The 14945-nt window shown below is 57.7% G+C and overlaps 2 protein-coding genes across 6 annotated transcripts in view; one reads left to right on the top strand and one right to left on the bottom strand.

Moving 5' to 3' along the window:
* Positions 1–234: 234 nt before the first annotated feature.
* The window catches only part of Pc (pyruvate carboxylase), a 109037-nt gene continuing 94326 nt past the window's right edge, over positions 235–14945 (bottom strand). For all 4 annotated transcript variants that reach the window (XM_021151256.1, XM_021151255.2, XM_021151258.1 and 1 more), the window contains 12 exons: positions 14041–14203; positions 11852–12034; positions 4207–4351; positions 3877–3966; positions 3419–3797; positions 2739–2979; positions 2368–2617; positions 1913–2157; positions 1644–1823; positions 1322–1570; positions 973–1113; positions 235–893 (listed from right to left, as the gene is read on the bottom strand). In XM_021151256.1, coding sequence (XP_021006915.1) covers positions 645–893; positions 973–1113; positions 1322–1570; positions 1644–1823; positions 1913–2157; positions 2368–2617; positions 2739–2979; positions 3419–3797; positions 3877–3966; positions 4207–4351; positions 11852–12034; positions 14041–14203 — 2515 coding nt within the window. In that variant the 3' untranslated portion in view covers positions 235–644. The remainder of the gene's footprint in view (positions 894–972; positions 1114–1321; positions 1571–1643; positions 1824–1912; positions 2158–2367; positions 2618–2738; positions 2980–3418; positions 3798–3876; positions 3967–4206; positions 4352–11851; positions 12035–14040; positions 14204–14945) is intronic.
* On the top strand, positions 6131–10139 carry Lrfn4 (leucine rich repeat and fibronectin type III domain containing 4). 2 transcript variants are annotated; one of them, XM_021151262.2, is made up of 3 exons: positions 6131–6955; positions 7406–8764; positions 9285–10139. In XM_021151262.2, exons 2-3 carry the CDS (start codon positions 7416–7418, stop codon positions 9844–9846), a joined length of 1911 nt encoding a protein of 636 aa, XP_021006921.1. In that variant the 5' UTR covers positions 6131–6955; positions 7406–7415; the 3' UTR covers positions 9847–10139. The 2 variants fall into 2 exon arrangements, with proteins under 2 accessions (XP_021006921.1, XP_021006923.1); XM_021151264.2 differs by having other exon boundaries at positions 6783–6955; positions 7353–8764.

Here is a 14945-nt window from a genome sequence, read left to right as displayed (position 1 = left end):
GACTATGTATACTGTCCCAGCTACCTGGGCAGGTAAGCCTGGCAGGCAGCTCCCAACAGTAGAGGATAGGACTGGTCCAAGCACCCCGTGAACACTAGACAGACAGGCTTGCGGGGNCTACTTTACCAAGGTCTAGGAAGTTTAAAGAAAAAAAAAAAAAAAAAAGCAGCAGCAGATCTGGCCTAGATCCATGGGAGTTTGAGAGAAATATACCACACTGTCACTAGGGTGGGGTAGACTGTACATGACCTAGTGTGGAGGGCAAGGGAAGGCCACTTTTATTGAGCAAATTTCCCAGGACCTGTGAATTAGGTCTTCCCTCTACCCCCAGAGGTAGAACCCCTAAACCACCTCCCCCAGGTACAAGGCCACCTACTGTACACCTGTAGTCTCCCACGAGGAGCAGACCCTTATTTGGCAAGAGATGAATATGTGAGCAACTACCTGCCAGTAAGAAAAGGACAAATAGCTGAAGGGAATGGGCGGGCCATTGCAGGTAGTGTGTATGCTGTCCCATGGGACAGGACCTCAAGGGCCTGGCCTTCCTACTCTCAGGTACTGGCTGGCCTGGGCCTGCCCTGGCTGCACAGCTTCTGTTGAGAGGCTTGGGGTAGGGTTGACCAGGCTGCCAGGCTGGAGTGAGATCACTCGATCTCTAGGATGAGGTCGTCGCCTTCCAGAGTCATGTCCTTGGTAACATGAACCTTTCGGATAGTGCCCTCCATGGGCGAAGTCACCACAGTCTCCATCTTCATGGCGCTGAGCACACAGAGGGGCTGGCCCTTAGCCACCTTGTCCCCTGCTGCCACCTTGATGTCTATGACCTTCCCAGGCATCGGGGCCCCAATTTGGCCCTTCACATCCTTCAAAGCCTTGGGATGGAAGTGCATCTCCTGCAAACAGGACAGAGACGACATAAGACAGCAGGTCAGGCCAATCCCTACCACCTGACTGGCTCTGGTGGTACTATACCTTCATGGCCTGGGTGTCTTTAACCAGAATGGATCGAAGCTGCCCATTGAGTTCAAAGAACACCTGCCTCTGGCCAGCACGGTTCAGGTCGCTTACAGCCAGGGCTTTGATGTGCAGGGTCTTGCCCCGTTCCAGCTCAACCTGCAGAGAAGGCAGACCACAGAAGGCAGAGTAAGTCATGACCACAGGCCCTGGATCGCACAGGTGTGTGTGAGGAGAGCCCAGCCCTGGTCACACAGGACTGTTTCTGCTCTCCAGCTCACAAAGCTGTGCATAGCGTTTGGGAGCTGTATGACAGGGCTACTGTAGGCCCTGGGGCTGAATGAAGACAAACACAAGAACCACTGACCTCAAACTCCTCTGCAATTTTGGGTCCTTGAAGAAAGAGACGAGTATTAAGGCTATCCAGGGGGCCAAAGGTAGCCGTGAAGTCTTTAAATTGAGCAAAGACATCGGGGTACATGGCTGCAGAGAGGACGTCCTCTGGGGTCACCTCCTCCCCATGCCTATCAATCAGGTCCTTCTCCAGCTCCTTCAGGTTCAGGGGAGGGAGGGAGGCTCCAGGCCGCCCCTCTATTCTTGGCAGGTCCTTTAGCACCTGAAGAGCAAGCAGAGGGTCAGGCCAGGTTCTTGTACTCAGCCCCTGTCTCATCATGATGCACCTTCCCTACCTTAGAGCGAAAGGGCTCCGGGAAACCCCCATGGGGAATGCCAATGTAGCCCTGCAGGAACTCCACCACAGAGCGGGGGAAGGACAGCTCTTCTGCCTGAGCTTCTGCCTCTGCCCGGCTCAACCCATTCTGCACCATAAACTGGGCCAGGTCCCCCACAATCTTGGAGGATGGTGTCACCTGAAGAGAAAAGATCTCTGGTAATAAGGATGCTAGGCCCAGAGGCAGTAGCACTGCGTGCAGGGTCATTAGGTAAGGACCCTGCTCACCTTGATGAGGTCCCCCAGCATCTGGTTAGCCTCCACATAGGCCTTCTTGACCTCCTTGAACTTGGAGCCAAGCCCCATGCTATGGGCCTGGAAGTGCAGGTTGGTGTACTGGCCCCCTGGAATCTCATTCTCATACACGTCGGAGTTGCCAGACTTCATGGTAGCCGTGCAATCGAAGGCTGCGTACAGTCCCCGAGCCCCTTCCCAGTACTCACTGTAGTCAAACACACGCTCCAGGGGTACCTCTGCAGGGAAGCTAGAGTCAGGAGAGCTTGGCAATGTTCCAGTACTCCCAGGGGTCCTTTCCAGAACTCAGCGTTAGCTCAGATCTCATCTCAAATTTGGGTGGGAGGAGGCAGCGGCCAGGCCAGAGTGAGGCATCTGACTGCCAGGCTTCGCTGGGATTATTCATGACTTTGAAAGGGGCGTGGCCCTAAGTTGTTCCTCTGTCCTACCTGTGTCCAAAGGAGTCCCTTTGGTACAGGCCACCAGGGCCCCCATGCTTGGCTGTGAGGTCATCCCAGACATGGAGTCTACTGCCACGTCCACAACATCAGCCCCTGCTTGTGCACAGGCCAGCATGGCTGCCACACCTGCCCCTGATGTATCATGGGTATGGATGTGCAGTGGGAGGTCGGGGAATCGGTCCCGGAGGGAGCTGACCAGCATGGTGCAGGCGGCAGGCTTCAGCAGGCCCGCCATGTCCTGAAAAAGTGAAGAGGAGAAGGAATTATGGTGAGGAGGGACCTGATGCGTTCCTGTATTGCAGGCCACAGTGGGTATCGTGGGAGGGTGAGAGGAAGAGACGGGTAAAAGGCCCTGGTACCTTAATGCACAGGATGTGAGTGCCAGCTCGCACCAGTTCTTCAGCTAAGCCCATGTAGTACTCCAGTGAGTATTTAGTGCGACTAGGGTCAGCCACGTCCCCCGTGTACGAGATGGCAGCCTCCACCACGCCCCCAGCACTGCCTGCTGCTTCCATGCCCAGCAGCATGTTTGGCAAGTAGTTGAGGGAGTCAAAGACTCGGAAGACGTCCATACCATTCTCTTTGGCCACCTCACAGAACCTGGCAGGTGAGAAAAATCGGTGAATTCTTCCTGACTTCCTGTACCTCCTTCTCTAGGTCCTGGCCCCTAGGGAATGAAGTGTGGCCTGGCAGGGGAGTGGGTATTTCAAACTGTGAGCAAGGCCTTTTCCAGGACAGCCTGGACCAAGTGACTGGCACTGGCAGAGCCATCCAGCCTGACTGAGCCTGGAGGACAGTAAGATTCTTAGCAAGGAAGGGTAGCTGAGGAGGAGAACGCTGAGCAGAGAGCCCTCAGGCCGTTTCAACCCCAGTTCTGTGCTGTGACTCCTGGGACAAGTCCTCTCCCTCAGTGTTTGCTGCCACAGAGACCCAGAAGCCCTAACTGCTCTGCCTCTGAAATTCTGTTTGGTCCCCAGAGGATACAGCCAAAGACTCTCTGGAGCCCACTGCTGTGTGGTCTCAGCAGACCCAGGCTTACTTGAAGACCACGTTGTCAGGGTAGTTGGTGTAGCCCACAGCATTGGCCCCCCTCAGTAGCATCTGGAACGGGATGTTGGGGATAAGCTCCCGGAGCTCCTGGAGCCGCCGCCAGGGGCACTCATACAGGAAGCGCATGGCAACATCGAACGTGGCGCCTCCCCAGTTCTCCATGCTGAAGAGCTTGTTGAAGTTGTGGGCAACATAGGGCGCAATCTTTTTGAGATCATGTGTGCGCACTCTAGTGGCCAGCAGTGACTGGTGGGCATCCCGGAAGGTTGTGTCCATCAACAGCAGCCCCTGGTGATTCCGCACAGCTCGGGCGAAGCCCTCTGGCCCCTCTCGTAGAAGGATGTCCCTGAAACCAGCTGGAGGTGGGCCTAGGGTAGACAAGAACATCAACGCCTATCCTACGGCAGCAACCTCCCTTTGCGATGTTAAAAATGGACCTCAACCTACCTATGGGCACCACAGGAACAGCAGGGTCCACAGGACTAGGGCTCACATTGACAGGGATTGGAGTGGTAGGGCCATTCACCATGACATGTCCTGGGGAGAAAGCGGGCACTGGGTCAGGGCTGCTCGGAGGAGTCCAGGGCAGCAGTGTGAGTAGTGGGTTCTGGGAAGGGGGCTTTCTCCAGGACACCTGGGCCTCTTGGGTCTAGGCAGTGGAAACCTAATAAGGGGCATGTGGACAGAAAGGAGGGTGCAGGACCTTAACAAGGGCAGGGGTACAGGGTGGGAGATAAGAAAAAGTCAGCAGGAAAGAGAAGGGCGGCGCAGGCAGACCGAGGTAATGCAGCAACTTCTGGGCCCGGTTCTGTGCAGGCCGGAGCTGGAACAGCTCCGGGTTCTCATCGATGAACTGGGTGTCCACTGTGCCTGCCAGGAACTGCTGGTTGTTGAGAACATTCTGCAGGAAGGGGATGTTGGTCTGCAAGACAGAGGCGGAGGGAGGGGTCACTAGGCAGCTTGAGGGAGGGAACGGGAGACTCCAGGTGCTCCTCTGGAGCACTGAGGCTTCCCCCACCTCACCAGCATTCCTCCAGCAATCCCTGAAGTTGCCAGGGGCTAGATGCACACCCTCCATCTTTACTCACCCCAGAACATATGCCAATGCCATCCCCTCATGATTGAGTCCTCACACTAAGATCTAACACCTCCCGTGGCCTAGAACCTTGCTCCGGGAGCAGCACACAGCACCCTTTAGCCCCTGCCAGCCACGCTTCTTGAACCCATTTTCATGAGACCACCTCCTGCTAATTCCAAAGGCATCCTCCCATCTTCTTGCTCACAGCTCCCACCTAGACACTCTCTCCTGACCTCGTCTTCTACCCTTCCACTTCTCACATGCTACTGTCCTTAGGACACCCTGATCAGGACCTGCTGCTCCTGTGACAGCCTCTGTCTCCGGAGCCAAGTGGACCATCTCCAGTACATCTGCACTCCCATGGAGCTCAGCAAGCCCTGCATCCCATGCTCCCAGCCTATCTGCTAGATGGATACCTTGCCCTCTACCCTGCCTATCCATCTTTTCCTGTGTGGCTGGGCATGCTGGACCCCTGTCTCATGACAAATCCTGTACTCTTAATGTCTTCTGCTCAACCCACACATTTCCCCCAAGCTGCCTCTATACAGTCACCCTTGCCCACCAGCTTCTGATAGGGAGTCATTAATGATTACAAAGCAGGACCCAGCTGTCAGGGCCTTGCATCTGCTTGTCTCCTGGAAACTTGCCCATGCACCCTCCCCTAAAAGGGACCAAAGCATGGCACTTAACTGTAAAACCATCTGAAGAACCCAGGGCTGCATAAGGGTGAGAAGGACCCTCAAAGTCCCCAGCCACCACGCAGATTCCTCCCCTTTGCGACTACTGGACCTCCCACCATTGCCTCTGCTGGGAAGCTCCCTGGCAGTAGGAACAGGGCCAGGAACCACCTGGCTTCCACAACAGGCTAACACATGGCAGATACTAGAATACGTGTATATTTGGAGTGAATGGGAACTCTAGAGAAAGAAAAAGAAGTACCTGCCACCACCTCATGTCACAGATGACCAAAGATCCAAATTATTTTTGCAACAGCTCGGGTGTCCCAGCAACAAACCAAGCATTGGCTTCCAGCTGCAAGGACTTAGGCCCCTCAAGCTGCAGGGTTTCCTTAGGTGTGAATGGTACAGGCAATTAACAGCCCTGGGTCTCCATGAGAAAAGCGCTTCTGTAGTTAAGTAACTTGCTCAAGGCTGTGCAGCTGTACCAGGCAGGACTAAAATCCAATCTCTTTCTCCCCTAGTTCCTGCCACCCACGCACTCCTTAGATTCAGGTATGGAGGGAGGGGAAGAGGAAGATGGGGTCCAGGTAGCCTGGGACGAGAAGATGCCCCGCAGGAGGTGGTAACTTCCTATCCCAACTAAGTGAAAGCACTCCTGGGAGACAAACACGATACCCAACTAGGCTCTGAGTCCACCTCACATTTTAGAGCGTCCGGACCACACTCCCGAGGAGGAGGCCCCTCTGGAGAGGGGAGGCGGAGCTATGACACGGAGAGGACCACTGACGCACAGCTTCAAACAGCGTGCCACAGCCAGCCTGCTGGGAAACCGCGCAGCACAGACCAATCCAGCCGGAGGCGGAGGCCGGTTGGCTGGGGAGCGCCCGGCAGGGCGGGAGGGAGACGGAGCAGAGGAGGGAGGGGCGCGGTGGGGCGGGGCACGACGCCAGTCCCCTGGCCAAGCCCTCAGGCCCCACCCGCAGAAGCCCTGTTGGGGGCGCCACCCCAGCCCGCACCCCCCCTCCAGGGCCCGGGCCTGTGGGGGATTCTTCACGTGACGCGGTGATGCAGAACGGTTGTGACCTTCAGTGTGTGTCTGCGAACGCGGGGGTCCCAGTAACAGTGCGGGTTTGCACCCGGCCCTGCCCGTGGGTGCGGGAATGTGGGCATATGTGGGCGTGTTGGGGAGGGTGCCCAGAGACATGTGACAAAGACCCGTCTTTGGGAGATGGTAAAGAGGCCTAGAGCTGGCGCTTTGTCTGGTTGTCTGCAGAGCCGCGGCGCCCGCCTGAGCGGTTGCAGGATGCTTGGGCGCCAGGGTGGCCGAGGGCGCGCGCGCCCGTGCCAGGGTGAGTGCGCTGCGGCAGCGCCGTGGGGCAGAGCGGAGGGTTTGGCCGGGCCTCGGGCGTGACTGGGCGCCACCCGTGGGCGCTGCAGTGGCCGCGTGTCCCCGTGACCTCCCGAGCCCGGCTGGGGCCCGGGTGGATCCTTGTGCCCCTCCCGGTCCACCTTCCACGTGCGTGTTCGCGGCGCGCGCGTCCGCCAGCGCGCACCCGCCTGCCTGTCGCCGCCGCCGCCACCGCGAACGGCGCGGAGAAAAGGTGCCGGGAGCCGAGAGAGCCGGGGCCGAGGGCCCGAGCGCCATGGGCCGGAGGGCGCGCGGCTGGCGGGCCCGGCCTCGCCCCGGCGAGAGAGCGGCCTGGAGTCGGCAGGGGCCGGCTGGGTCCGCGGGGAGGCCAGCCCGCGCCCCCTGAGCGACGGACACCAGGTGAGCCCCCCCTCCCCCGCCCCGACAGGGCTCAGAGGGAGGCCCGCCCGGGGAGGAGCCACAGTCCACGCCAGGGATTTGGGGGACGCCATCCTCTGCCACGAAGGGGAAGGCAGGGAGGGGGGAGGGGGCTAGCCATTCCAGAGGATGCCAGAAGGAAGTTCCCGGACCCTCCCTGCTCTTGGCCCTCCTCCACTTCCTGCCTCAGGCCTTACCTTGTTCCCAGTACCTGGACTCCCTTCAACTGCTTGGGAAATGTGACCTTTACTCTGGGGGGGGCCCTAGTCTGCAGCCCCAGCCATCTTTTCTCCCTGGGGTCCTCTGTGAGCCTCTTACCCAAACCTTCCCCGGTTCAGACTCTGGAAACTGGTTCCTGGGACTGTGCCCTGGGCACAAGTGGGCACGTGCCCTAGCCCCACCTGTGCCTGGGGCTGCGGCCCTTTCCCACAGGGCACTCACCATGGCCCCGCCGCTCCTATTGCTGCTGCTGGCCAGTGGAGCCGCTGCCTGCCCGCTACCCTGTGTGTGCCAGAACCTGTCGGAGTCACTCAGCACCCTTTGTGCCCACCGAGGCCTGCTGTTTGTGCCACCCAACGTGGACAGGCGCACAGTTGAACTGCGCCTGGCCGACAACTTCATCCAGGCCCTGGGACCACCTGACTTCCGCAACATGACAGGGCTGGTGGACCTAACATTGTCTCGAAATGCCATCACCCGCATTGGGGCTCGCTCCTTTGGGGACCTGGAGAGCCTGCGCTCCTTGCACCTGGATGGCAACAGGCTGGTGGAGCTGGGCAGCAGCAGCCTGCGGGGGCCTGTCAACCTTCAGCATCTCATTCTCAGTGGCAATCAACTGGGCCGCATCGCCCCCGGGGCCTTCGACGACTTCCTTGACAGTCTCGAGGACCTGGATGTGTCCTATAACAACCTCCGGCAGGTTCCCTGGGCTGGCATAGGCTCCATGCCTGCCCTGCATACCCTGAACCTGGACCATAACCTCATCGATGCACTACCCCCAGGTGTCTTTGCTCAGCTCAGCCAGCTCTCCCGCCTTGACCTCACCTCCAACCGCCTGGCCACCCTGGCACCTGATCCACTCTTCTCCCGAGGCCGGGATGCTGAGGCCTCACCTTCTCCCCTGGTGCTGAGTTTCAGCGGGAACCCACTGCACTGCAACTGTGAGCTGCTGTGGCTGCGGCGGCTGGCCCGGCCCGATGACCTGGAAACCTGCGCTTCTCCACCAACCCTGGCAGGCCGCTACTTCTGGGCAGTGCCTGAGGGAGAGTTCTCCTGTGAGCCTCCGCTGATTGCCCGGCACACACAGCGCCTGTGGGTGCTAGAGGGCCAGCGGGCCACCCTCCGGTGCAGGGCCCTTGGTGACCCTGTACCTACCATGCACTGGGTTGGCCCTGATGACAGGCTGGTTGGCAACTCTTCTCGAGCCTGGGCTTTCCCCAATGGGACCCTAGAGATTGGGGTGACGGGCGCTGGAGATGCAGGAGCCTATACCTGCATTGCCACCAACCCCGCTGGTGAGGCCACAGCCCGAGTGGAGCTCCGGGTACTGGCCTTGCCCCATGGTGGGAACACCAGTGCTGAGGGGGGCCGTCCTGGGCCTTCGGACATTGCTGCTTCTGCTAGAACTGCTGCCGAAGGCGAGGGAACTTTAGAATCTGAACCAGCAGTGCAAGTGACGGAGGTGACTGCCACCTCTGGCCTGGTGAGCTGGGGCCTGGGGCGGCCAGCTGACCCAGTGTGGATGTTCCAAATCCAGTACAACAGCAGCGAGGATGAGACCCTCATCTACCGGTGAGGATGGGCCTTGCACACGCCCTTCAGCCTGCTTTGTTCACTGCGCCTCCCTCCCTGCTCAACCTGTATCCCCAGGGTCTGCCTGTTCCCCCTCCAGGCCTGTGCCTGCTCCTCTACTTCTAAACTCTTGGCTTGGGCAGAGGAATGTGGCTGCTTTTATAAGGGGTCTCAGGTAAGGCTGTGTGTGCCAGCCTTCCTAACCATCAGTGATAGCAGCTTGGGTGTCTGCTAAAGCACCCGACCCCCACCCTGGGTATTTCTGCCTCTGTTTGGTTCCATCCCCCACCCCAACCCCTCTTACCTGAGGCCTGTGTCTGCACATGCCCCACCCATCTCTGCCCTGACACTGGTGGTACACATGGATGCCTGCCATTGCTTCTGCTTTCCTGAGGAAGCGCAGGCCTGTGTGTATGGACAGGGCCTTACAGGCCTCAGGGGCTGTCCAGGGCAAACCTGAAAGATGGGGATGGGGGCTGTACCCCACCCTGGGGCTCTGACCACCTGCCCTTGCCTGCAGGATTGTACCAGCCTCCAGCCACCACTTCCTGCTGAAGCACCTGGTTCCCGGTGCTGACTACGACCTCTGCCTGCTGGCCCTGTCACCTGCTGCTGGGCCCTCCGACCTCACGGCCACTAGACTGCTGGGCTGTGCCCACTTCTCTACGCTACCAGCCACCCCCCTGTGCCATGCCCTACAGGCCCATGTGCTGGGCGGGACCCTGACTGTGGCAGTGGGGGGCGTCCTAGTGGCTGCCTTACTGGTCTTCACTGTGGCCTTGCTGGTTCGGGGCCGGGGAGCTGGGAATGGCCGCCTCCCACTCAAACTCAGCCATGTCCAATCCCAGACCAATGGTGGCACCAGCCCCATGCCCAAGAGCCACCCACCACGGAGCCCTCCACCTCGTCCTCAGCGCAGCTGCTCCCTGGACCTAGGAGACACCGGAGGATGCTACGGGTATGCCAGGCGCCTGGGAGGAGCCTGGGCCCGGCGGAGCCACTCTGTACATGGGGGGCTGCTGGGAGCTGGGTGTCGGGGGGTGGGGGGCAGTGCGGAGCGGCTGGAGGAGAGCGTGGTGTGACAGAAAGGGCAGCCTCTTATGTGCCCTGAGGAAGGAGCAGTGCCACTGTTGGGCCCAGGTGGCAGCACCCAGCCTGGGTGGGCAGCACGGCCCTGGGTCCCATTCTGCTTTTTATCCTCAGTACCTCAGGCCCCCATGTACTTGGTGGGACAGCAAACCCTTTCCTTGGTTTTGGCCTCCAGACTAAAGGGACAGGTCCCACCAACAGGTGCTCAGAGCCACCAAGGCAGGGGCTGCAGCCACCAAGAGGGAGTCTTGTTTCTATTTATAATAAAATTGTTGGGGACACTTCAGTGTTGGTTTTTCGTCTCATCCTGCTTGGTCTCTGGGAGGGAGGAAGGGAGGCTGTTAGGGGTCCACAGGTGAGCGTAGGTGTCAAGGCTAAAAGCACCAGGCCCAGCAGAGATGGTTCTCATAGCCCAAGACTCCCAGCTAGTCTATGGTAAGCCCAGGGTAGCAGTCAAGAGTTGGAGTCTGGTGTCTGCTGGCCCTGCCAGAAGGCAGCATCAGTCGAGGACCCTCTGGAAGGCCCTGTGCTTCCCTGGGCCTGAGTGAGATAGCTGTTCTAAGATGTGTAGCTCTATGGTAGGCTTTCTGGGAAAGCTGACTTCTGCTCTGCTTCGATGCCTGGCTGGGCCCCACAGTGCTCAGATGAGTCCTACATGGGCACCCAGTTGCTTACTGAAAGTGCAGTAGATACTGGCAGCTGAGCAGCTTGAGCAGCATCTACTGTGCCCACAACTGCAGCCAAGCTCTCACACACCCAACCTCCTCTGACACCATAACAAACCTGTGTCTGACCTAGAGAAATGCTTGCAGGACATAAGCAATAGTTGGGAGACAGGAGAGGGCAGATGCAGGGTAGGATGTGTGCAGAAAGGGGACAGGAACAGGCCCCAGACCTGTAGTCATGAACCCTACTGTCGCTGCTCTCACGGCTACAAGAGGATGCTGGAATCTTGAAGTCACTGTGGTACAGGACAGGCGGTATGGCTGCATGGCTCAGGGTACCTGGCACAACCTCAAACCAGGGGACAGCCCAGCGTATACCCCACAACCCCTCCCATCCCTCATCAGCCAGAGGAAAGCCAGGTCCCAGAGCATAAGGCAGTGAATCTAGGACGTTAGGAACTGATTTTACAGCATACCCCTGCCCCCAATGGAACCAGAAGGTTCCTAGCATCTAGGAACCCACTCTTTCCCAAGATTGGCTGTAGGAGACAGGCTTCTTTGCCCTACCCCACTGGACAGGCTCAAAACCTTCCTCCCACAAGGTTTTCCAAAAAGTCTTTGAGCCCACTATGGTGACTGACAGAACCTGTGAACAGAGAGGAAAATGACTGGCCACTGTGGGGCCAGCACTGGCACAGTGGAGCCATAAGCCTCTAAGCTTTAACAAGAATGAGAGGACTGTAAGCGGTCAGCACCCACCTCTGCCCACACAGCCAGAGCACCCACGGGAGCCTCTATTAGAGGAGGGAAGAACTCAACAGGGGCTGTGGGCCTGAGTCTATACCTAAGTGTGCCCCACCCTACGTGGGCAGGTGCTGGCTTAAAGGACAATAACATTTCTTGGCTGTGAATTTGTCTGTAGCTGCAGAAACTAGTTACAGAAGTAGCCCAACGAGGAAGCAATAGGCACCATGAGGATCTTGTGACCGTGCAGAGGCCCAGCCACTGTGGCCAGAGCCCTGCCCCTTGCTACTCTGAAGCAACTGCCACTCTAGATGCCAGGAAGCCAGGATTGCTAGGAGCTGGCAGAGTGTCTGAGCTTCCTTGTCAGGGCTAGAGCTTTCACCCAGGAATCCATACTTAGACAGACACCCAGCAGGGCCCTGGCACCAGCAGTCTGAGTCCAGCCAGGAGAGATTACTGTGCCACTGAGGCTGAAGCCACTTCAATAAGAGTAAAGCAAGAGCGAGGCAGACAACACACCTGCCCCTCGGTAACACCCGGCCAAAAGGGCCCACTGTGGGCAAAGGTGGGGGACAGCGCGACACCTCACCTTTACACCTCGGACACGGAACTCGGCCAGGGCTCTGCTCATCTTGGTGGCAGCTGTGGGGTGGTCTTTGCCGTGTGCAATGACCTTGACGAGCAGAGAGTCATAGTGGGGCGATATGACAGCGCCCTGGAATGCAGAGGCGTTGTCCAGGCGGATCCCCATGCCCTCACCACTCCGGAAAACCTGTTGCCAGAGGGAAGCACAGGTCAGTGTTGGGATGGAAACTGGTCCCCGGAGCGCTGAGCTCAAGGGTACCCAGACAGCCCATCACTGACCAGTCAAGTTTCTTTCTACTTCTGCCAACAGACCCAGGCTCCAGCCTTTCTGAGTCCTATGCATTCACTCTTGTACTGCAGCAAGGAGGAGACAGGGGAGGAGTGCCCAGCCCTGCCAGGCTCCCAGACATGCTCAGCCCAGTTAGCAGCCCAGGTGGGAAGGGCCAGAACCTGACCTTTCACCACGTGCCTGGCGACCCTCCTTGGAGGCCCATCCTGTATCCGCCATTGTTCCAGAGAAGCACACACAGCAGCTCACTGCAGCAGAGAAGTCCCTGCCCAGATGGCACTGGGTCACACACACAAGTGCACAGGCCACAGGCTGCTAGCAAGGACAGGAGGTGGGCAGGCTGACCGAGGAAGGATTCCACTGCTTAGGTTTCCTTTTGGTTTTGAGACAGACCAGCTTTTTTGTAGCCCCGCCCAGCCTTATAATGTAGCCTAGGCTAGCCTTGAACTCATGATGAGCCTCCTGCCTCAACCTGGGTGCTGAGATGGCACCACCACACCCAGCTTGGTTTTTTTTGTTTGGTTGGTTTTTGTTTTTTGGTGCTGCTGCTGTTGGTGGTGGTGGTGGTAGTGTTTAATGTGGAGGGGAGGGTGGGAGAAAGAGCAGGGGGGTGGGAAAAAGACTTGGAGATGAAATATGCATCCGACCCATCCAGGGAGCGCGAGAGGCAAACAGAGGGGAAGCAGCAGATACAGATGGCCGCTAAGGGGTTTGCACACAGGTGAGTGCTCATGACAGGCATGGGGCAGGTGGGAGATCTGAAGTTCACAGAGAAAGTGAGGGAGAGAAGAGGCCAGAGGGACTGGACTGGGGACACTCTCAGCATCTACCCTTCTGCTGCTAAGGACATAAGCTGTGTTCAGTAAAGAACTTCATGCAATATTTAAGGGTGGACACTCAACTGTGTGCAGGAACTACCAGCTAAAAATACCCTGTGGTGACCATCTCGAAAGGCAGCCCCTGGCTGGGAAGGTGGAGGTGGAGAGGTGCAGTAGCCCAGCAGCGGGCAGCTGAACCCTGGTGTCAGCCAAGGGCAGGAGAGCCAGGGCTATAGGGCAGCACCAACCCAACGCTGCCTGACCCGGGAACTCAGAAATGAATGCAGGCGGTCAGCTATGGTGGCCCTTGGGCCCTCAAGGTCATCAGAACTGACCTAGCACCCCAACTCTGCCTCATACTTAACCATGCTACTTTTGGACATTTTTGCAATTCTGGCATCTGGTTTATGCTCATATTTGACATCCTTGTATCCTGGACACCAGTGCCAACCCTGACTGCCTCTAACTGCATCCTGAACTTCTATCCTGCATCCCCTGACCAGGAGACAGGGCTACTGACATGCAAGGTGAGTGACCAGGCTGGAGCCACAGACTGGGAATCGAAGGGACAGAGGCAGCTGAGCCCAAAGGCTCTAACCCTGACAGGGGGATCGGCAGAGCTAAGGTAAACTGCTCCTCTGTGCCACCCACTGAAGAGCTCCTTTGCTTTCCCCGAGGGACCTGCTGCTTCACTCACTCTCCCACAGAGACCACAACCCTCTTTTTCCCTACAAGGTCCTGCCTTGCCAGCTACCCCTCACCTCTGACAGAGGCTGGGTAGAGGATCAGCCATTCTGGGTTTGTCACAATGAGGCTTTGGGTTCCTAGGGCACCAGGACCAAAACATTACATGTGGGGGCTCACAACGATCCCCTACGCTGGTCTGTCCCTATGCCCAGGTGATCTGCTGACTTTTTGCTAGGTTTCTGTGGAATGTTCTTCCCTTACTCTAGGACAGAACTGGGTTCCCAAGTATTCTAAGCCAGCTGCAACTGGGCCCCTTGGTGATAACCTGGACACCATGAAGAGGCAGCGAAAGATCTCAGTCCAGGCTGGAGCGAGTGTCACACTTGAAATGTCACCTACCTCAATGCGGCCAGTGTCTGGCTGGAAGCTGCGTGCAGGGTCCTCGGTGGTGACCCGACACTGAATGGCACAGCCATTGATGCGGATGTTCTCCTGCCGCAGTCCCAGGTCAGGCAGGCTCCGGCCTTCGGACACATGGATCTGAGCATGGACCAGGTCCACACTGCCAATGAGGAGGACACCAGGGAAGGAGGAAAATGAGGTGAGGCATGGAGGCAGGGGTCTGCGATTCACAGGGCCAGAGCTGCTGCACCCTTCTCAGCAGCACTGGGCTCTACCTGATGGTTCTACAGTTTACACTGCGAGTCCAGAAGACAAGCCTACCTGCCCTTCACCCTCCTGATAGCTACTTCCCAAAGTCTGTCCTCTGTTTGCCCTGTCCTAAGGTCTGCTAATTCCTGACTCCCTGTGACACCAAAATTGGAAGTATAGGCAGAGGTTACTGTCACAGGGTTGGAACACTCACTCTTGGAGAATGGGGGCTACACTGTGTGTGCAGGCAGACTGCAAAATAGGAATCACAAGGCCAGATATGTCAGTATGTGTCTGTAATCTCAGTATTGATAGGTACAGGCAGGAAGATTAGGAGTCCAAGGTCACCCTTGGCTATTTAACAAGCTTGAGGCCAGTGTGGGCCCCATGAGACCCTATCTAAAAAACAACAAACAAACAAACAAACCAGAACCAAAAGGCAAACAAATGAAGACAGGGAAATGTATTAGATGGAAGCCTGCAAGGGTAGACCTCGGGCACATGTAGAGCAGAAGGCGCTCCCTGTTTGCATGGTTATATAAGAATACCCTGAGCCACTTTGCCCCTTCTTAGAATTGGGAACAAAACACCCATGGAAGGAGTTACAGAGACAAAGTTTGGAGCTGAGACAAAAGGATGGACCATCTAGAGAC

The sequence above is a fragment of the Mus caroli genome, chromosome 19 (assembly GCF_900094665.2).
Source record: "Mus caroli chromosome 19, CAROLI_EIJ_v1.1, whole genome shotgun sequence".
In the NCBI taxonomy this organism is placed as follows: Eukaryota; Metazoa; Chordata; class Mammalia; order Rodentia; family Muridae; genus Mus; species Mus caroli.
Note: the sequence above shows the minus strand (reverse complement) of the source record. Positions and strands in the feature narration are given on the sequence as shown.